The sequence below is a fragment of the Triturus cristatus genome, chromosome 4_2, assembly GCF_964204655.1.
Source record: "Triturus cristatus chromosome 4_2, aTriCri1.1, whole genome shotgun sequence".
NCBI classification, from domain to species: domain Eukaryota; kingdom Metazoa; phylum Chordata; class Amphibia; order Caudata; family Salamandridae; genus Triturus; species Triturus cristatus.
In genome coordinates, this window is record NC_140586.1 from 213083326 (window position 1) to 213106266 (window position 22941).

General features: G+C 46.1%; 1 protein-coding gene across 3 annotated transcripts in view; it reads right to left on the reverse strand.

The window, feature by feature from the left end:
• The window catches only part of SGSM3 (small G protein signaling modulator 3), a 276018-nt gene that overhangs the window by 130541 nt on the left and 122536 nt on the right, over positions 1-22941 (reverse strand). For all 3 annotated transcript variants that reach the window (XM_085601237.1, XM_085601236.1, XM_085601238.1), the window contains 2 exons: positions 9540-9647; positions 6913-7056 (listed from right to left, as the gene is read on the reverse strand). In XM_085601237.1, coding sequence (XP_085457363.1) covers positions 6913-7056; positions 9540-9647 — 252 coding nt within the window. The remainder of the gene's footprint in view (positions 1-6912; positions 7057-9539; positions 9648-22941) is intronic.

The window sequence follows — 22941 nt, forward strand, 5'->3', positions numbered from 1 at the left end:
TGTTTTCCACCTGCATCTAGACTGCAATAGATTGTTAATTAACAGACTGTCCTCCTAGAGCTGCCGGATGTTAAACTAGGTTTCCTTTGATCATCAATCCATCAGCTGTAAAGAGCTGTGATGCTAGTTTGAATACTTTGGTTCTGTCTTAACAGTAAACCATTTTCAATGGAAGAAAACCACAATTCTCTAAGCAGAATGGAGCAGGTATCCTGATTAAAGTAGATGAGCCGAATTATTTGAAAATCCCTACGACATATTTGCATTGCAGGAGCCTTGGACAGCAGAGTTGTGGTAAGTCAATGGTTGTTTAGATTTCACCAAGTTGTCTGGCCCTCAAAAGAGGGAAAGAAATTAAAGATAGCTGCAGCCATTATTTAGGATAATGTGGGTAGGAAAGCAGTCAAATGTGTTGCAATTTACAATTACAGCGATGGCTGATTTCATGTTCCAGTATATTTTAAAGAAGAAGGATTGTGGTACATTAAGCATAATCCAGAGAATTTATAAATCATTGATTAGGGAGGAAAGAAATGACCCTGGATTTGAGATGGTGACAGCTTGAATTAGTTGCCACAGAAATATACAAACTCATATTCTGGCCCCAAATTGCCAAAGACTTGGAGAACTACAGAAAAGATGGAGAGGAAGAGTTTGTAAATAATTTGAGTCAATCACATGAGTACCATATTCGATGAACATGCCCATGCACAGTGCCAGATGGAGAACAATCTAACCTCCTTCATAAAATTGCAAGTGCCTGTCAAGATGATGACTGGGGCCCAGATCATATTTTCACTACTTGAATGACAGGATGTCCTATAAAATCTCAAGAGAGGGAAGGTCTCATTCCCAATATCAGAGTATTGTTCCAAGAAATGTTTTCAAATCTAGCCAACTGGTGTTCCTGGTTCTTGTCATTGTTTGTCAGAAAATTTCAGCCTCGCCTACTTTTCCTGGATTAAAGCTTCACAACACTGTGCTCCCATTATACAAAAAGGGCCTACAAACAAAAACAAATTCTACCAGCCAATCCGTCAGATAGATCTTGACTAAAATGTCTACACAAAGCTGATATTGACTTCAAATGAAGGAATGTGTGGAAGAGAAAATGATCCTTAATCCCACACAAGGTGGTTTGCCTGTGCCTGTCAACAATAGAATAAGTATGTGTCCTCCATATAGAATTCATAAATATAGAAACTATACAGATGCCACTAATTGTAACTTGTCTGGATTTTACACCCAATTTCAATCTGGTTTCCAAAGTTGGGAAATCTGAAGAAAACTCCTGTAAATCATGAGAAGCCTTGACACAGGGAGCACCTCACAGGCGAGGACCACGCAGGAACGAAAGCAGACTAAAACATTTGCCTCCAAAAGAGCACATCAAGAGTATATCAGGGGTGCCTGCTTGCAGTACTGCTTTTTCTACTTTTAGGTCAGCTGTATGTCATGATCCAAATGCTTCAAACGATGGTCCAAAGATTGATGGATTATGATTCCCGTTCTGGTTATCTGCGGATGATCCCATTGTGATGGAAAGGACTTTACTCACTCTCCAATCCCCAGTGGAGCAATCAGTCTAGTAATCAAAACCTCCAAATTAAAAGGGGCTGTATTCAGGTAACACTCAAAAGGCCGAGACTCAGCTAGGGTCATCGAGATGAAGGCAGCCTGGGGGAGGATAAAGGTAACCCAAACCTTGGTATCTAAATGAATAAAACACTATCCTAGAAACCCCACATATGGACCACAAAATATAAAGCTGAAGCTAGGATTAAGTCAATTGAGCTCTTGGTCAGGAAAAATGGCAATACATTTTTGGAACACACTGACGAGCCTCAGGTCAAAGCAGGAGCTTCATGCCAGAAATATGGTGGTTAACACCGGCACACGCATCCTAGATATCTGTCAAAAATATTTCTGGAAGAAATTACTGCTTATGCTTCATGGCTTATCAACAACAAACATGGAATCAAATCTACATTCTCTCCTATGTTGGAAAGCCTAAAAACTGACCACAGCAATAAATCAAACACCACCAAGCACCGCAACTTGGTATATCAATCGTGAAGCAAATATCTATTTGTCTCATGTCCTGCCAAAACGAGACATACACTCCAAATGGAAACTCAGAGCCTAATGCAATTGCTTCCCGATTTGCAAGAACATGCCATCTCAATCAGAAGGCTGATAAGTGCACAGTTGCATGGTAAAAGAAAGATCATGATCTGAAATTGGAGAAATTAAATTCTGTACAGTGGGAAGAAGCCTTTGATTTCTACAGCAGAATCACAGGATATCACCAACCCAAATCAAACCCTCCGTAATGAAGGCCTTTTACATAGGCTAATGCCGACATTCTCTGTTTGCAGTATATCTATCAAAAGGAATTTTAAAAAGTGGTAGAGTGAATTTGGTGTACAGCAGCAAAAAAATACGTAAGTTACTATGTTCTTTTGTGCCCAGTGTAAACACTTCTACAAAGAAGAAATGTTTAATCACAGTAGAAGGAAGGTGAGGTCAGAAACAAGACTACAGTAATACTATTTCTTCTGAAAGACGTGGACAAGACAGACATACAAGCAATGGGTGTTTACTTCAGTACATAAGAGAGAGGACTTTAGTAGAAGAAACATGTAGTTCCACCACAATGCCGAGCAAAGAATCTCAAGATATAGTTGATGACTGGCTAAAAAGAGCGCAGGGAAGGAGGAATTCCTCCAACAGCCCCTCGTGGCTATAAACTGGACACTCCTCAACCTTTTAACTTGTCCTTTCCCAAGTTACAATCACATGCAGTCAATATAAAATACTGAGGATATTTTTATGTTCCATTGTGCTTCATCACAGAGAACTAGGATGGTCCACTTTAAGAACTAAAATGGCTTTGTTTCTCCAGCAATACTGCAGTTTTCATGTAATAGACAAAATGGCACATGCAGCAATCTTTTTATGGAAAATTGACACTTTGGATACTATAGATTTTACTGGATTCGGGGATTTATACATGTTCTGCCCTAAGGAAATCATGAAGCGTGTTCAAATGCTTTTACAGAAGTGTCTTAATTTCAAATATTTTTATTTTCACACAAAAGGTTTGGCAGAATCAAAATAGAGTGGTACAAACCGCAGTAATGAACGCTTTTGACATCTAACAATGACAAAATGAAGACTGACAAACATACAAAACAAGTTTTGACTAGAAAGCTGGCCCAGTCTTAAGAACTACTGTATTCTAACGGAAAACTTTAGATGGTTCATCAATTGACCATGTGGGAATTTCACAACCACTTCCAGCCTGCATAAGACAAATAGCTACTTTTTAAGGCAAATGTCTTCGATCATAATTGTCGATGTGCTTCCAGGTGTTTCCGAAAATAATGATTGATTCTAGGAATTGGTAACTTACTGGAGAGAATTTCCTATCACCTTCCCTCAAGAAGAAAATCAGGGACACGTAACTTGACTAACCTTAAACTCTTCGGCCATGGTCATTCTACAGATGTCAACAAGATTAAGGATTGTGGAAAAGGAAGAAAAGTGCAAAGAAGACAATTTCCAACTAGTCTCTCAAAGAGCACGACTCAGAGGTGCTCCAGCTACAAATACACAAACATTTTCTTGATTGTTCCTTTTTACTGTCCAAGGAGTCTATCCGATTTTGACAACTCCCATTCACCTGAGTTTTCAACTTCTGAGTTTAAGCCTTCTGTACACCCCACTTTTTCCTAAAGATTATGTTTCCAATGAGCAGGCACAACATCTCTCATTGGCTGACATGTAGTGGAGATCACCATGAAGGCCCGAGTCACAGGACTGAAAAACGGACCTCCGCCGCAGCTCATGACAGAGCAGTCTTTTACCCATGACTGTATTAACTCCAAAGGATACTGTCCTGATCCTTCTAATACTTTTAACTCTACACTGGACTATTTTAGTTACCTTCCTGGTGCGGAATCATGCATGAAATTTTAATTCCTCCATGAGGACGCAAATTCAACCTAATCTTTGTATGAATCTGGTCTTCATTGGATAGTGGCAAACTACTGTAAAGCCTGAATTTTCCTTTTAATTGGGAAACTCTGAACACGAAGAAGCAAACACTACTCCACAGAAAGCTCCAAGAGAACCTCCATGTCAGTGAAGATGACAAGAGAAGATGAGTTAAAGACTCTGACAGCTCAGAGAGAAAATAGAAGGACTTCTAGCAACGAAGAGTGACTTTTTTATTAATCCCTGTTGAGAACTGATTATCAATGGATTAAACGGATAGCTGGAAAGTCTTCCTCCTAAAAAAATGAACATGGTAGGCAGCCAGATCTTTATAAGGGTCAGACTGTGCACACATGTTCAGACAGGTCAATTAATGCCAAGGACTGCCATAACCCCTAACAGGTCCACACTGAGCTCCCCCATACAGTTGAAGAGTAAAGTATTGGGCCTTGGTTACGAGTGGCTTGGATGATTCTGATATATGTGGTAACTCCAGTTACCACACATACCAGAATTATGGGTATCGCAGCAAACACCACACCATTGAAAGCTCCCTCACATAAATGTTGATTTTGGTGCAGTAAGAATCAAAATCTTCCTTACTATCAATTTTTGGGGACAAAACTCCAAGTAGGCAATAATTATCTAACTCAAAAAACTGCAAACACCTTGGTGTTGGACCTTATTTGTTGTGATAATTATCACATCTCACAAGAGATATTTGCAATCAAGGTCCTAATATTTTAAATGTTGATGCATGCTTTTTGGCAGGCTGTTGGAGAGGTTGATATGGAGATTTGCCTTGACAATGAAGAAGTCTATGTTGAGTGTGCCTACAGTGCTGAGGAAACAGAAGTATGTTTTCAACTTCAATATGCTCTCATGATAATCTTCAGGTGAGCAAGGTATGAAAGGTAAGAGGAATTCTATTTTCGACTGCCAAGTTAACACTACGATGAAAACAAGTCTGCGCCACTGCAGGCTAAACTTTCTGTTAGGAAGTAGAAGAGGAATGGGTATATTGCACATCTAGAGAGGAAGGAACTTCTACACTACAAGAGTTGTATAGTCACAAACCGCCTCAGACTGCATTTTTTAAACAGCTCCTCGTACAACCCATCAGTGGCTTCTGGGCTATTCGTATAGGAGGAGGGTACTTCATTTGTTTTTTGCCATGAAGGCGGTGGTGCAGGTTGTAATGACTATATGAGAGTCTAGAACTAACAAATGTTTTTGTAAAGAACACTATTGTCAGTCTCATCACAGCAAAATGATCTTCAAATCATGGAAGAACTTGCGGGAACATACTGTAGAGTACTGGTCCCTTAACTGAATGTTCCATAGCCTTTCATGTTTCAACTGTTTGAATCCACTCCTCGGAGTACTGAAGATTGCTCCATGTACATGGCACATTATGTTAAGCGCATAACAAGGAGAAATCTTTTCAATATATGCAAGAACATATTCCAGATGTTCTGCGCATCATGCAGAGAAAAATTAAGGCAAGGTTTGTGCATTAAGTTCCTCAGAGGCAGACACAGGCTGTACCCGACTTTGGATTTATCGAAGCTGCTCTGTTATGCAGACCTGCTTGTTAAATATGCTCTACAGCAGGCTCGCAAGGAGAGAAAAGTAGCTCCTACCAGAATGGATTTTATCTTGCAGCCAGGAATGGTGTAAGGTTTTGAAGAGGAAAATGAAGGTAATCTACTGTTTGTTATTTGTAGGATTGATGTTGATATTTTGCATTGATGGCACTGGTGTTCATAGCTGCCCCAGTTGGCAAGGATGTGTAAAGGGGAGAGTACTCTGAAACCCCTATCAAAGGTGCCTGCATTTGTTCCCAGTAGGTGCCACTCAACTGTCTTTCATGCAGAATTAGGTGTCTGTCAACCAGATGATCGTGGCACTGGTCGAACCATTCCAATATATGAGTATATACAAGTTGTGTCATCAGGCCCTCTCTCAAGATTCATAAGATATTGAGAATCATACATTTAAAACATTTAGAATGATAGACTGCAGTTTTGTGAGACATGTTTAATAAGCAAGTAATAGCAACAAGAGAGTGTCCATGATGAGCAGAGCAGGAGGGTTGCCATAGCATTTCACATTCTTCCTACCAAGTAAGATGTCACCGTTACCAGGGTGAAACCTGAAACTTCCACGCAATCACACTGCCTACCATGCTGAAGGCCACCCACAAACCCAAAAGGTTAATCACTGCCAGATGGCTTTCTCTAGGGGCAGGAGTTCTAGTTTCTGGAAGAGACTGAGGAGGGCTGTATCTGTTCCAGATGACAGTAGGATACGTAACTTTCTCACCTCCAAAATATTGTATGGATGTTCATGATCCGAATCATTACAGGTCATGTTGAAACTGGTTTTAGTAAATGCTCTCCGATGAGTTGCTATTGTACGTAAAATGGAAACAACTGGAATTTGCATTAGGAAAGCAGGGGCATGGTTAGGTGAGCCTGTGCAACATATGGGGTATAAAAAGGACATAAGGGGAATGGAGTCCACCTACAGTGGAAATAATGTACTTGATGCCAGTAGCAGTGAATGAAGTACATTTGTGAAGAAGGGACTGGGAGGAGTAGAGATAAGTCAATCTGGTGGCTCTGGAACCTGAAAGGTTGACTGTGTTGGTCTAGCTTCTCAATTCCTTTCTGTTTCGAAGTAAGATGAGGCATTACCTGGCCTCAAAGCTCCAAGTCTTACACATATGTGCAACTTACCTAATGGGCCCAATTGAGCCATTTTCCTGTACTCAGGTAAACATTTTAAATGGATCACTTAATTGGTTTTTAAAATCAAGAGTGAAGTGGAGTTAGTGCCTGAAATTGATGTAAAACATAAGTAGTGATGACTAGGAAATGATTGAGGAAATTGGGAGTAGGCAGTTCTCACCATGCCCGTGCCCTGGCAGTAGCCAATCTCAGGATACAGCCATGCCAAGCCCCTTAGGATCCGGCGCAGACGAGGCACCCCAATGCTGTTCAAATTGGAGAAGCAAGCGTTGCTTGGCATGGTCCGAAGGAGGTCCTTCTCAATCTGAAGAGAAGAAAGAGTGTGCTGTGAGCTCTGGCAAAGGGTGCCACGCATGTACACAATCTATACAAAACGTGTTTTGCGCCTACAATAGTCTAGTTCAATGAGCACAGCATCAGCCCCCTAGACTTCTATGGTATCTCGCTCACCTCTGTACCCTCCACTACCTCTTTAATTACTGCCTGTATACACTTCAAATGCATTGCATTCATCTGTGCATCACTTCAATATTTCTTCCCAACGCTTAGAAGAACTGAAAACAGTTTCAACATCCACCATTATTTCTAAACTACCCATGATCTGACAAACAACAATAAAATATTTCCTAAATTATCCTAAACATAATCTCTCTCTTTGAGAACCAGTAAAGAAAAGAGCCACCTACCCAGTATTCGAAAGAGGTAAATGCCAGACAGAGAATTTGGAAAAGGTCGGGAGAAACTACACATACTATACTCACTGTGTGCCCTGAATATAAAAAAGAAAATCATAAGAACTTCATAATCCACAAAGAAATAAATTCAAACATCACACCAGTGCTACAGCAAACCCCTCCAAAGCTATCTTTCAAACAATCACAGACGGTTTGAACCTAGTACAAACATCCATCATCACATGCACAGCGACGAATGCTTGAAAGACCATCAACATATTGTTTCTGATAAAAACTCAACAAGACGCAGGAGTATCTAAAAATAAAAACAAAATAACATGTCAAGAAGCAAGAGCCTCACAATATACCACAAAGGATCACCACAAATAATTATGTTTTTAAACACCAGATGTACAATCTTCACTCTGAACCACTGCCTCCATAAATTCCTCTACTAATCAAATTACCCCATTTCATTGTATCTATAAATTAAACTATATTATATACTATTATAAGTCAGACTCATCTTTGATACCCCTAAAATCTCTGAACTGCTACTTAAAGGAAGAATAATTTCTGTCATCTCCAAATTCCGGTCTGATCTTCACTCTTCTGAAAAAGGCTAACCTAGACCCTTTAGACCACCAGAATTCCTGCTCAGTCTCCAAACTTCATCTTCTGGGAAATAAATATTGTAAAACATAAGTGATTTCAACTCCTAACCCCTCCTAACCCATACATTTGATCACAAGGTTCTGAACACATCTCAATCCAGATTCTGCTTCAGACAGAGCCGATAACTGGCGAACCTCTAGGTGCCAAATGACATTTTGTATTCCTGGACAAAGGCAATGCCTGCCTGCCTATAAGCCCCTCAGTGATATCCGAAATGAATTACATTACAGTACAAAAGTACCATTCTGTTCGGATGGGACAGTTCTGAAATAGTTGACTTTGTCCTTTCATCCACATAACAATTCGTGAAGCTGGACTTCGAGTGATTCACTCTTCCCCTTAAAATGTAAGTTCCAGCCTATCACCCTTTAAACTCAATCTCTTAAATAAGCAATTTGATCTGATGCTATTAGGCGGTAGTGCAGCCGTCCACAAATGCGCAGGTGACATCCAACTCAACTGAAGAGGGTCAAATGCATCAGACATGACATCCTTACAGTACTTCCTACAGAGGCTGCTCTGAGCCTCAGCCGGGCAAAAGTAGGAACCCTTGCCCTCTACACAAAAGACACTCATCCTCCAGTAAAAAATGGATACAAGCCTGGGTCATCTAGGAATCTTACTCCCATAGGTGCCCTAAGTCATATCACAGGGCTTCACCATTGATCAAAACTGGACTATGGTACCATAGATTGCAAAATTCACAAAAGCACATTCTTCCAGCTTCATCTCCTCAGATACCTAAACCCGCAATTCCACCTACAACGTCAGAGCTGTGGTCCAAGTTTTGGTGCTGTCACACATAAATATCCTATCAAGCCCACTCAACTCCTCGTGTGTCATCCTAAAAGGTATAACACAGGCAGCAGCCAGCTTTGCCATAGTAGCAAAGAATTCTGATTGCATTAGTCCACCGTGAAAGAGATTCTCAGGCTTCCAACTGGAGCCAGAATTACCTTCAAACTCTGATGATATTCTTACAAAGTTATCCCGCCAGGTGTTATCAGCTAGTTGAAAAACAAACTACCCATTAGTGGAGACCACATAAAGGGCACATGCAAGTCTTGTCTATTTCAAGAAATGAACAAATAAAAATAACAAACACAAGGACTGCAGGCTTCTCTAACTAAGCACATGGGTCAACCTATTTGAAGCATTAAGTCAGGCCCCAGACTTGTTTTACCTCCAAAAGAATCTGAAAGAACACTTTTTCTAGAATGTTCCTGCCTGTTAAAATATCCCACCCCCCTGTTCATCCATAATTGTTACAACTAAGTTTTCTAACTAATGTAAATGTCACGCTAGCACTGAAGTACTTTGCTACCGCAGTGGCTACATCTTTGCTATATAGATACTGCAAAGAAACAAATGAATCACTGGCCTCATATCCTATGCTGGAGTCTCGCTGTTCCACACATGCGCTCTCTTCTCTGCTCACCTGCTTGGCAGAGACAGTCTCGTCGTTGGAGCTGTTTTTGACGATGTCTCGGTAGGACATTTCGGAGTTGCGCTTTTTCTGCAGGGCTCCTGAGAGGCGCATCCATAGCTGGGGGCAAAAGGGACAGTAATGGTTAATGAGGTGGGGCTGAGGGAGAACAAGGATTAAAGATGTGGAGGAACACACGGCTGCAAGGGATAGCAAAGGTTAAAACGGTAGAAGCACAAGTTAATGAGGCGGGCTGAGGGGCAGGATAAACAGGTAGTGGAAGGGCAGTAAGAGTTTCTTCATTATAGTAGAAGGGCAGTAAGCTTAAAGAGGTGGAGAAAAGGATCAGCAAAGACAGCAATGCGCTCAGAATAACATTGCGTGTCTGAAGTGAGTTGTTCCATTTGCTGTATTTCTTCAATCCATCTTTGAAAAATTGAAATGCGAGTGGCTTCCCACATGTAAGGAGCAACTGAATGCTATCCCTCCAAAGATTTTAGGGAATGGGATAACAATTTAGTTGAAGACATCAAGGTGTGTAATGGTCAAGGAGAAATCTACTCAATTTCCAGCTTTGTCTTACCTATATATGGCTAGAAGCAGCATATCTGTTCCTGTAGGACTCTTTGCAGGATGGGTCTGGATACACTGTCCTGGTCAAACTAGCAGAGAACAGCATCAGAAGAAGATGCAGATCGGAGGCCATCCCAATTCCCCAACAGAAGGTGGGAGGGATTCTGCAGTGTACTTCCACCAGCCTTCCACACACTCAGATGGGGATAGTGGAATAATAAGGGCTTACTTCACAGAGGTGAATGGCATAGTCCAGGAGAGTAGCACCCCTAGGCTCCTTCTCATGTACTCAGCAGCAGCAAGGAGTGCCTTAAAGCAAGGGATTCAAACAATATCCGAGGCTGTATGTGTGTTGTTGACTCAGTGGGGAGCAGCTAACATGGTCTACTTTGCAATTGCACTTTTGGGAAAAATTTTAATTGGGGGGAAAACTTTTATTGTTCTGTGGGGAATATTTTAACATAGTGTGTGTGTTTACCTTAAAAACGGGCAGAACTGCAATTTTCGGAACCTTCACTGGGTTCCTTCCTTCTATCCTAGCGCTCGGTTCCCGATTGAGGGGCACCGCCATCTTGTCGGGTTAGCGGTCTAGCTTACCGGACCCGAGCTGCATATAGTGAATGCTGGCGCGAACGCACCGGCGGCGCGCCTAAGGCAAGCCCGTCTGCGCCCGTCCGCGCTAAGGTCACGCTCAGCGCCAGCGATGCTGCTCGGGCCGGGGGTAAGTTGGATTTGGGTGGAGATAGTAGCTCTGTAAATTACTCCAGTATGGAATTGCGTAGGTTGGGAGTGGCGGCAGAGGGGCTGGGCACATTCACTTTGGAACAGACTGCCCTTCCGGTCTCTGACTTTTTGAGACAGGGGAACCTTATTTGTGGACTGCTCAATGTGAGATCACTCCCAAAGCATTGCATTGAAATTCAGTTGCTACTGGAGCTCCAAGAATTAGATGTTTTATTTATGACTGAAACCTGGACCAACCCTGCGTGTGAGGTGGAGCCAGGTTGGGCCTGCCCTCCTGGATTTAAAATCCTACACAAACCTAGACTGAGGGGGAGAGGAGGAGGAGTCGGTGTAATTTACAAAGACTCTTGGAATTGTGTGGTACTAGAGATTGACACAATTGAGGGATTCGAGCTATTTGGAATTGTTATCAATGACGCACAGGGCTATTTTTTAACTGGGGTGGTCTGTTATAGACCTCCGGGGGCGTTATGTTTGCGGCAGCAGCAGTTATTGTTGGAGGCCATTACCAACCTGGCCGCTACCCACGCTAGGGTAGTGTTGCTAGGTGATTTCAATTTGTGGATGAATGGGTCTTTGGCCTCCGGTTATAACAATGTCCTTCAGTCTAGTATAGGCTTGGGCCTTCACCAGCGGGTGAATGAGGCTACTCATAAGGACGGTCATACACTCGATCCTATTTTTTCTGGGGATCAAGTTCTTAATGTTGTGGGTATTCTGCCAATGGGTTGGACTGATCACTTTTTGGTAACATTTTTGGTATCTATGCCTTGTGTTAATGCTCAAGCAGGGAGCTCTGTTACTAATTATGTTAGTAGGGACTGGAAGACCCTTCTAAGGAACAGAGGTCAAGCCCCGGTCTTTGATTTGAAAGACTGTTTTTCTCTAGGCAGACAAGTGGAGGAGAATTATGCCTCCTTTTGTGGACAGATTTCCTCCGTCCTAAACTCAATTGCCCCATTTAAAGTGCATAAGAAGGTAGGAAGAGCTTCAGCACCTTGGTTCAATGACAAACTAAAAAAATGTAAACTGGAGTGTAAGCAGGCGGAGAGGAAGTGGAGGAGGAGCTATAACGATCAGGAAAAAATTAGTTGGAAACGTTTGATTGGGTCCTATAAGACAGAAATATATTTGACTAAAGCTAATTACTACTCTAGCACTATACTAAAGGCTCAGAATAGACCGAGGTGTATTTTTAAAATCTTAAACACCCTGACCAGCCCAGAGTGCCTATCCTCCCTGAGAGCCTGCCTGGTGGGAAGTTATTAACCGAATTTTCGATCCTCTCAGTAGAAGACTTTAGTAAGGTAACTTTAGGGGTTATGTCAGGTTCACCTCTGGACCCTCTGCCACCGAGAGTTTGGAAGGAATTTGAAGTGGAGCTTTTTTCCATACTTAGGCTGATCTGCAATCAGTCTCTTTCCAGTGGTGTGGTTCCCTCGCAGTGGAAGCAGGCACTTGTGTCGCCTCTGCTGAAGAAGTCTACACTGGACCCGGCGAGCCCTAGTAATTACCCATCTCTCTTTTGCCGTTTCCGGCTAAAATTGTAGAAAGAGTGGTGGGAAATCACCTTTCACAACATCTTCAGAGTAATAATATCTTGGAGGATGTACAATTTGGGTTTTGGCCAGCGCATGGCACGGAGATGGCATTGGTGACCGTATTGGACGAGCTTCGAATGCAGGCAGACAGGGGCCGGACAGTAGCTCTTGTTCTGCTTGACCTGTCTGCCGCATTCGATACGGTCAACCATGCGATTTTGTTGAGGAGGCTGGAAGAGGTTGGGGTGTCTGGTTGTGCCCTCTGTTGGTTTCAATCTTTTCTTTCCGGGAGGAGTCAAGCAGTGGCCCTGCCCCCTTATCAATCTTCCTTCTCTAAGATCACGCATGGTGTCCCCCAGGGCTCTGCAATTAGCCCGATCCTTTTTAATATTTATATGCTTCCTCTGATGGCCGTCATTAGGGCGTATAATATTAAGATTGTAAATTATGCTGATGACACGCAACTAATTCTCTCCATGAAGGGAGATGAGTCGACCTCCTTAAAGGCATTTCATGATTGTCTGAGGGCGATGTCTCATTGGTTAAAAGTAAACTCCCTACAATTTAATGCTGGAAAAACTGAGGTTCTTTATCTCTCTGCAGGGAAGGCCTCTCCAATGTTGCCGGAGAATTTTTGGCCCTTGGATCTCCCTAAAGCTCTACGCCCTGTGGAGAAGGTTCGGAACCTGGGCGTTATGTTTAACAACAAGTTAACGCTGGAGGCTCAGGTCAACCAATTGGTAGGAAGTTGTTTCGCTATGATTCGAACTCTGCGAAAAATTCTTCCGCTAATGCCTTCTCAGGCTCGAGTTCTAGTGGTTCAGGGCACTATATGGAGTAGACTGGACTACTGTAATGCGCTGCTACTGGGTTCTTCGAACTATCTACTAGATAGATTGCAGCGCATCCAGTCTACAGCGGCCAAGCTGGTGCTAGGCTGGCCGAGTTATGCGTCATCTTCCCGGGCCCTGTCGGAGTTGCATTGGCTCCCTATCAGACAGAGAATTCAGTTCAAATCTCTCTGCCTGGTGTTCAAGGCCTTGCACGAGATTGGTCCTGTCGCCTTGCAGAAAAGATTTGTTTGGTATATTCCAGGGAGATGTTTGCGTTCTGAATCTGCTAGACTGGTGATAGTACCTAGATTTAAGAAAACTAGATCTGGAGGCATAGCCTTTAGTGTGATAGCTGCCAGACTTTGGAACGCGCTTCCGCTGGAGTTAAGAATGGTGAGTGACCTCCTCCCATTTAGGAGGAGATTAAAGACCTGGCTATTTCCCAGCCCCTAAAATATTGCTGCCTGCTTTGCTGTTTCTGCCCACATAAAACAGTCTTTATGTTGCTTAGCGCCAGGATGCCTGCAAGGTGATAGTGCGCTGTACAAATACGAAATAATAAAGGTGTTTTCTAGCAGTAGAGGCCAACAGGTTGTAGTTGAACCTTACAATTACTTGTGGACATAAGAGGAGGCCATAAGTATAGTTTGATGATTAATGATTGAGTGGAAAGGACATGTGTGGTGTACCACCAGGTACCCGAAATTCACAAGGGTTTGTTCGGCACTGGATACATTCACATGGCAGTGTCTGACTTAATTTCCTATACAGATAAGACCTGTGAACATCTGATTCTTAGTCTTATTTAATAAACTTGGTGGTTCCCAAGTTTTGGGTGGAGAGCAACTAATCCTAAGCTTAAAGACAAAATGGCAAAATACTGTCACTTCGCTAACTCAACATGGATGGCACTATGGTAATCCTATCCTTAAAAACTCTGCTAGAAAAATAGACATTAGATGTGAGCAGTTTTAGAGTTTTGGTGGTGTTGTCAGTCAGTCAGTCAAAGGCTTTATTTCGATAAAAACATATCATAAAAGCTTTACAATTAAAAAAGAATTTAAATTCATTTAAGTTAAAATCCTAGTATTACAATAAGAGTAAAACATATCATAAATAGATATTAAGAACGGATTAAACAATTTCTTTAAGCCTTTTGCTTCTGATGCGCCATGCCCAAGATAAAAATTTTGATAGGGCGCAAGCATACAGAGGGCGGGAGTCAGACATTAAAATACGTAACGCCTCAATGTAGTGCCTAGTGCCTAAGGAACGGCACAATTGCTTGAGCCATCTTCTTCTTGGGTATACATACTGTGGGCATTCAAATAAAAAATGGGCCACAGACTCTTGTCTGGATATACAAAAAGGACAAAATTCAGTGGTCTGGGCAGGGGGATTCCACCGGGAAGTAAAAACATAAAGTGGGAGAGTCCCGGTCCTAAATTTGAAGTAAAGAGATCTATCATGAGGTCTCTCAATAATGTCGAGATACAGTTCCCGGATCGGCTGGTCCTTGAATTCCAGAAAGTCCTCCGTGAGTCTACCCAATGTACAATTCGTTTTTCTTTGGGTCGCAATCCAATTCCAATATAGAGACTTGAGCGTAGCTTTCGGGGGGGAAGACCTGTTTTCCCATGCTGCGCTTAGGCCGAGATTGCACAAGAGGATTTTCATGTCGCTCAGCCACTTTATCTTGTGCCATCCCGGGAGTGACATAACTTCGGAGAGGCCTTTGGCATATTTAGCTAGTTCCGGGACACGCCATAGTCGGGCCCATAGCAGTAGAGGGCGAAGTTTCGCCAGGTCGTCAATGGGACGACAACCTAGATCGAGCATCAGTGGGGTCGTTGGAGTACCTTGAGGGAGTGACATGATGGCCCTACAAAACTTTCTCTCAGCTCTTGACAACTCACTAGTATTGCATGAACCCCACAGCTCAGCCCCGTAAAGAGCAGAGCTGACTGCCCTTGCTGCATAAATTTCCATAACAGGGGCTATAGGTCTAATAGCACAGGAACGCTGTTCCTTCAGTAGGGCCCCTGTTACTCTCTTGTGGGCTAGCAACATCTTGCTTAAGTGGGGGGCCCATTGCATATTATGAGATAAACGGATCCCTAGGTAATCAAACACATCCACCCTCCCCAAGGGTACGGCATTTAATTTCAAAGGGCGCACAAGTTTTTTGGGGGGGTTCATCACAAGATATTTCGTTTTGTCAGTGTTGATTACCAGGCCCCGTTTAGCGCAAAAGAGTTGGAAGTTATTTAATAATTTTTGGAGGCCCATAGGGGATTTGGAGAGTAAAAGGGTGTCGTCTGCGAAGAGGAGGGTAGGGATACGTTCCCCTGCCAGGGATGGTTCATCTGAAGGATCGTTCAGCAGATGCTCAACCACACCATTCACATATAAGGAAAAAAGGGTGGGGGCTAGAACACATCCCTGGCGGACCCCTCGCTCAACCGGGATTCTACTAGTTCTCTCTCCATCCCTGCCCCATCTAATCTGGGCAAAGTTGTTTTCATGCAACCTTGCAATTAACAAAAGTAAGTAGTGGGGCACCCCCATGTCAGCAAGTACTCTCCAGAGGGTCTCCCTGGGTACCAAATCAAAGGCAGTCTTTAAATCGATAAATGCGAGATAAAGACTGCCCTTGCCTAGGACCACCACCTTCCAATACACTAGTAACAATCTAAATGTCTGTTCAATAGTACCAGTGCCTGTTCTAAATCCTGCCTGGTAGTCGGAAAGGACATTGGTTTCGTCGATCCATTGTGATAATCTGACTAACAACACCTTCCCGACTACTTTTTGGGTTATATCCAGCAGGCTTATGGGTCTATAGTTAGACGGGTCGTCCCTGGCCCCCTTTTTAAAAATAGGGACAACCTCCGCCCCTTTCCACGATGCCGGAATAGGAGCTCCCCTACTAATGGCATTGATCAAACAACAAATGAATTTGCCCCAATTCGGAATATCCGAACGTAGGAGATCCCCGGGGATACCATCTAAGCCGGCTGCTTTTTGGGGCCTAATGTTGCCAATTGCATACTCGACTTCTTTGATCGTAAAAGCAGAATCTGCCAAATTTACCCCCCAGTCATTGAATGTCGTGATTGTGCCTAACGTGTCGATTTCATAGTCTATGCTTCTTATTGGGAGGTCGGGAGTTGCTAACGCCACCCCCCGAACCAAATCATCACTAGAGGTGTCTATCGGGGAAGTTTCAAGAATCTCCCCAGTGCGGCTAGCATACAATTTGGTAAAATGGTCGACCCATGCTTGACTTGTGATATTGCATGTGATAAGTTCACTATCAGGTCTTGTTTTAGCTCTAATTGCATCCCAAAAACGCCTTGAATCTTTCCCCAAACTGGCCTCTTTTAAGGAGCACCAGTATTCAAGCTCCCACTCCTTTCTAGCGCTTGCAAGGGTTTTCTTATATGATGTCCTAGCTCCCTGAATTGCTCCTTGATTTTTGCTTTTGATGGCCTTAATCAAGAGTGATTTTGCATGTCTACAGGCAGATGTATACCAGTCATGTTTCGCCCTAGGGTTCCTAGTTATCTTGTTCTTGACCAGATGTTCCTCTTTAGAAAACACATTCCCAATAGACCTAAGGGTTTCCTCGAAGATGGAAGTGACCCGGCCAGGGATCGAGAAGGCCGGGTCACTGTTGTCCAACTCCATTTGTGAGGCAATAAGCAATGTGTGTATAGTGTTGAGTTTGGTTTCATCCTTGGAAACCAAACTCCACTTCAGACGTCTCCCACAAGAGGAGACAAAGGTTTTGTTAGCTGCCTTAGGAGATGTTTTGATCCTATCGTTGGGCCAGGGATTCCTAAGGGACAAGGAAAGCGAATTATGATCGCTTTCAACGGTGGGCAAAACAGCCATATCCTGGACAAAACCCCAGAGGAAATGATCTAACATGATATAGTCGATCCTTGAGGTGCAGTTAGGTCTGTTAAAGGTGGCCGCGCCCATAGGATCTGAGCGTGTGCGGCCATTGGCAGCTCTCAAGCCGAACTCCAGCGTTAAAGCATTCAGCTGGATCGCAGTTGCAGACCATTTTTTAACCGGGGGGATGGCCAAAGACGGGATGCCCCATCTTTCGTCCTCCTCAGCCGGGTCAGAAGCGTCATCCTGAATCAGGGGCTCGTAGGTGCAATTAAAGTCGCCCGCGACCAGAACTTTGGCTCGGGCTGTATTTTCTCTCAATATCGTGTCAAGAATGGAGACTGTCTGGGACGTAGAGCCACACTTAGCACCTCTGGCATATACATTAAGTACATCAAGAATGAATCCCCTTTGGGGACCTCTCAGGGAGATTCCTAGGATGTCAGGACAATTGATTTGTTTTGTATCAATACGAAGATTTAGAGCTATGCTTATCCAAATGAGTAGGCCTCCAGAGGGACGGCCTATCCCCTTTCTAGCAAGAACTGCAGGGACAAAATAGGTGACATAACCTACCCGGTGTAAAGGTTCTAAACTCCAGGTCTCTTGGAATAAACAGATCGTGTGTGCCTCTACTAAGGCATTCCACTCCGGAAGGCATAATTTCCTGTGGATGCCAGCAAGGTTCCAACTTAGAATTTTTAGAGTACCAGGAGGATCATGACCGACATTTTTTTGGGCACCTTGATGGACAATAGGGGGCGTAGATAAAACGGGGGGCACAAGCTCTGTGGAGAGCTTAGGCGGTATGCTCCCATGCCCTGTGGTCTCAGTGGAGCATGGGCTTAGAGCAGAGGACTGCGGAGTTTCTTGAGCAGTTAATTTCGGGGATGAGGCAGTCTTGGTGGAATCAATACTGTTTTGGGAGACAAGACTATCTAGGGGCTGGGATGATTTGGGACTATCGAGTTCAATGACCTCAGGGCCATTTACTGGACCCGGTGATGGTCAATCCACTTCCTCTAAACAGCTAAATCTGTTAGCGAGTGGTAAACCTCTCCAGCCAACAGAGAGAGCTGCGTCTCTGCCCTCGTGATCCGGCCAATCGCTCCGCTCCCTTCTTAAATTCCAGTTTTTTATTTGTGGCATGTTCCTATCAGGGATGTCGGTCCAATAGTTTGTGGGAGGATAAAAGGAAGAGAGCCTTCTCACCTTTATTCCATCGTGCTTAGGCCACATGCCACGACGGCAAATGTAATCCGCCGTACATGGATTGTCAAAATTAACTATGATGCAGTCCCCTTGGCTTGTTTTCTTCTCGCTTCCCACCCAAGAGGCCCTTCGCACCATTAGGATCCTACTACCACAAGAGGGTGGGAGCGGTCTGTTGGTATTGAGCCAATGCTGGACCTTGTTTTTTAGGGCCCACGTTGGTTCCTCAGTTTTGGGCCTTAACTCGGGAACACCGGTCAGGATCACAACATATGGATCTGCATCTACTGGTAAATGTATGTGGTGCCCGTGCTCCCCCCTGGTATTATCATTAGGGTGTGTTGGCCCTGGGGATTTAGGTAGAGTGTTTTCCGAGATTTTGGCAGGGCCGGGGGGTTTAGGGGGCTCCACAACTTTCTTTATTTGAACTGGCAGTGGCTTTAATCTTGTATTTAATACCTGAGAGGGTGCATTTGCCACTGGCCGCTCCGTTCTCAAGGTTGTGGGGGTTGGTTGCGATACCTCATGGGTAGCCAGCCCAACGCCCAACTGGACCCTGGGGAAAACATTCATTGAGGATAACTGTTTTTCAATGTTAGAAAGAGATAGTGCAATGGGTTGCATAAAGTCTTTGATAAGCTCTTCTAATCTAGATAAAAATGAGTTTTTGGCCTCACAGACTTTGCAGCCCTCGCCCAAACTACCAAGGCCACCAAGAGTTGTTATGTTTGTGGGCGGAGCAGTTATGTCAGTGGCTGAATTTGGTAGGTTACTCTGTTTAGGTATGCTTTTGCTTTGCACCCGAATAGGCGGGATTTTTTTCTTGGGTTTACCATTGCATTTTTCCACCTCCCTAGGCTTCTTCCGTTTTGGAATGGCGCCCTCCCTCTTCCCCCTTGGGTGGTTAACAGTGGGAAGCTCCTGCCTTGGACTGGTGAAAAGATCGGGCGTCTTCTCGAGAGCTTCGCTTGAGTGCATGTCCGAAAGAGCCAATGAGGCCGAGAGATCCACCGTGTTTGGCACGCCATGAATTTCAGCCTGGATTTCAACAAGAGGTCTAAGGTCCCTAGGGGTAGTGGGTGTCTTGGCTAAAGCCAAAGGGCCTATAGAGGAACGCCTTGCTAAGGCCAAATCCTGCGATACCCTCCGCTCCAAGAGCGAAATGCCTTGGTTGATGGCTTCATTTGCCCTGGTGATGTACTGGTCAATTGGGCCAGATGTATGAACATCCCCGTGTGCAGTTTTACTCCTAGAAGCCCTCGGCATCCTATCCCAACTACTACAAATGTTCAAACTAGAGCTAGTCAACTAAGCAAAAATCGCTAGTATGGTACCTAGTGTGTACGTTAAAGAAGGCAGAGCAAAAAAACGCCTGTCTCAGATGTAAGAGGGGGGGCCCAGTCCAGTCTTACCCGGTCTTTAACGGCCTAAAACGGCCCTGTCTTTGCCCAGTCTTAGCCCGGGCTGCGTCCCGCGCTGCGGGAGTAGGATGTTGTTATAAAGCCTCAGGAGGGCGGGGGGCGGGGCAGCAGGGAGAGCGGACCGGAAGCTCGCCGTCGGTCTAGCAGGGACTTCTGGGAAATGAAGTCCCCGCACGCTCGCAGCCCCGCTGCAACCACACGCCTGATGCCGCTTTTCCTCCTCAATACTCCTCTCAGGCGTAGATTGTGAGCCTCTCCTCAGAACGGGCGAAGGGGCACCCGCGAAGCGGGTGCGCCGAGTGGTGGTAGGGCGCCGAGTGAGAGACAGGTGAGCCGGCAGTTGGCGATGCTAACTCCTCCGTTTAGTTTCCAAACAAATTGAGCAAGGTGTCCCGCTTATTTTACTACAAACTGGTGTTATAAAGCCTCAGGAGGGCGGGGGGCGGGGCAGCAGGGAGAGCGGACCGGAAGCTCGCCGTCGGTCTAGCAGGGACTTCTGGGAAATGAAGTCCCCGCACGCTCGCAGCCCCGCTGCAACCACACGCCTGATGCCGCTTTTCCTCCTCAATACTCCTCCCAGGCGTAGATTGTGAGCCTCTCCTCAGAACGGGCGAAGGGGCACCCGCGAAGCGGGTGCGCCGAGTGGTGGTAGGGCGCCGAGTGAGAGACAGGTGAGCCGGCAGTTGGCGATGCTAACTCCTCCGTTTAGTTTCCAAACAAATTGAGCAAGGTGTCCCGCTTATTTTACTACAAACTGGTGTTATAAAGCCTCAGGAGGGCGGGGGGCGGGGCAGCAGGGAGAGCGGACCGGAAGCTCGCCGTCGGTCTAGCAGGGACTTCTGGGAAATGAAGTCCCCGCACGCTCGCAGCCCCGCTGCAACCACACGCCTGATGCCGCTTTTCCTCCTCAATACTCCTCCCAGGCGTAGATTGTGAGCCTCTCCTCAGAACGGGCGAAGGGGCACCCGCAAAGCGGGTGCGCCGAGTGGTGGTAGGGCGCCGAGTGAGAGACAGGTGAGCCGGCAGTTGGCGATGCTAACTCCTCCGTTTAGTTTCCAAACAAATTGAGCAAAGTGTCCCGCTTATTTTACTACAAACTGGTGTTATAAAGCCTCAGGAGGGCGGGGGGCGGGGCAGCAGGGAGAGCGGACCGGAAGCTCGCCGTCGGTCTAGCAGGGACTTCTGGGAAATGAAGTCCCCGCACGCTCGCAGCCCCGCTGCAACCACACGCCTGATGCCGCTTTTCCTCCTCAATACTCCTCCCAGGCGTAGATTGTGAGCCTCTCCTCAGAACGGGCGAAGGGGCACCCGCGAAGCGGGTGCGCCGAGTGGTGGTAGGGCGCCGAGTGAGAGACAGGTGAGCCGGCAGTTGGCGATGCTAACTCCTCCGTTTAGTTTCCAAACAAATTGAGCAAAGTGTCCCGCTTATTTTACTACAAACTGGTGTTATAAAGCCTCAGGAGGGCGGGGCAGCAGGGAGAGCGGACCGGAAGCTCGCCGTCGGTCTAGCAGGGACTTCTGGGAAATGAAGTCCCCGCACGCTCGCAGCCCCGCTGCAACCACACGCCTGATGCCGCTTTTCCTCCTCAATACTCCTCTCAGGCGTAGATTGTGAGCCTCTCCTCAGAACGGGCGAAGGGGCACCCGCGAAGCGGGTGCGCCGAGTGGTGGTAGGGCGCCGAGTGAGAGACAGGTGAGCCGGCAGTTGGCGATGCTAACTCCTCCGTTTAGTTTCCAAACAAATTGAGCAAGGTGTCCCGCTTATTTTACTACAAACTGGTGTTATAAAGCCTCAGGAGGGCGGGGGGCGGGGCAGCAGGGAGAGCGGACCGGAAGCTCGCCGTCGGTCTAGCAGGGACTTCTGGGAAATGAAGTCCCCGCACGCTCGCAGCCCCGCTGCAACCACACGCCTGATGCCGCTTTTCCTCCTCAATACTCCTCCCAGGCGTAGATTGTGAGCCTCTCCTCAGAACGGGCGAAGGGGCACCCGCGAAGCGGGTGCGCCGAGTGGTGGTAGGGCGCCGAGTGAGAGACAGGTGAGCCGGCAGTTGGCGATGCTAACTCCTCCGTTTAGTTTCCAAACAAATTGAGCAAGGTGTCCCGCTTATTTTACTACAAACTGGTGTTATAAAGCCTCAGGAGGGCGGGGGGCGGGGCAGCAGGGAGAGCGGACCGGAAGCTCGCCGTCGGTCTAGCAGGGACTTCTGGGAAATGAAGTCCCCGCACGCTCGCAGCCCCGCTGCAACCACACGCCTGATGCCGCTTTTCCTCCTCAATACTCCTCCCAGGCGTAGATTGTGAGCCTCTCCTCAGAACGGGCGAAGGGGCACCCGCAAAGCGGGTGCGCCGAGTGGTGGTAGGGCGCCGAGTGAGAGACAGGTGAGCCGGCAGTTGGCGATGCTAACTCCTCCGTTTAGTTTCCAAACAAATTGAGCAAAGTGTCCCGCTTATTTTACTACAAACTGGTGTTATAAAGCCTCAGGAGGGCGGGGGGCGGGGCAGCAGGGAGAGCGGACCGGAAGCTCGCCGTCGGTCTAGCAGGGACTTCTGGGAAATGAAGTCCCCGCACGCTCGCAGCCCCGCTGCAACCACACGCCTGATGCCGCTTTTCCTCCTCAATACTCCTCCCAGGCGTAGATTGTGAGCCTCTCCTCAGAACGGGCGAAGGGGCACCCGCGAAGCGGGTGCGCCGAGTGGTGGTAGGGCGCCGAGTGAGAGACAGGTGAGCCGGCAGTTGGCGATGCTAACTCCTCCGTTTAGTTTCCAAACAAATTGAGCAAAGTGTCCCGCTTATTTTACTACAAACTGGTGTTATAAAGCCTCAGGAGGGCGGGGCAGCAGGGAGAGCGGACCGGAAGCTCGCCGTCGGTCTAGCAGGGACTTCTGGGAAATGAAGTCCCCGCACGCTCGCAGCCCCGCTGCAACCACACGCCTGATGCCGCTTTTCCTCCTCAATACTCCTCCCAGGCGTAGATTGTGAGCCTCTCCTCAGAACGGGCGAAGGGGCACCCGCGAAGCGGGTGCGCCGAGTGGTGGTAGGGCGCCGAGTGAGAGACAGGTGAGCCGGCAGTTGGCGATGCTAACTCCTCCGTTTAGTTTCCAAACAAATTGAGCAAAGTGTCCCGCTTATTTTACTACAAACTGGTGTTATAAAGCCTCAGGAGGGCGGGGGGCGGGGCAGCAGGGAGAG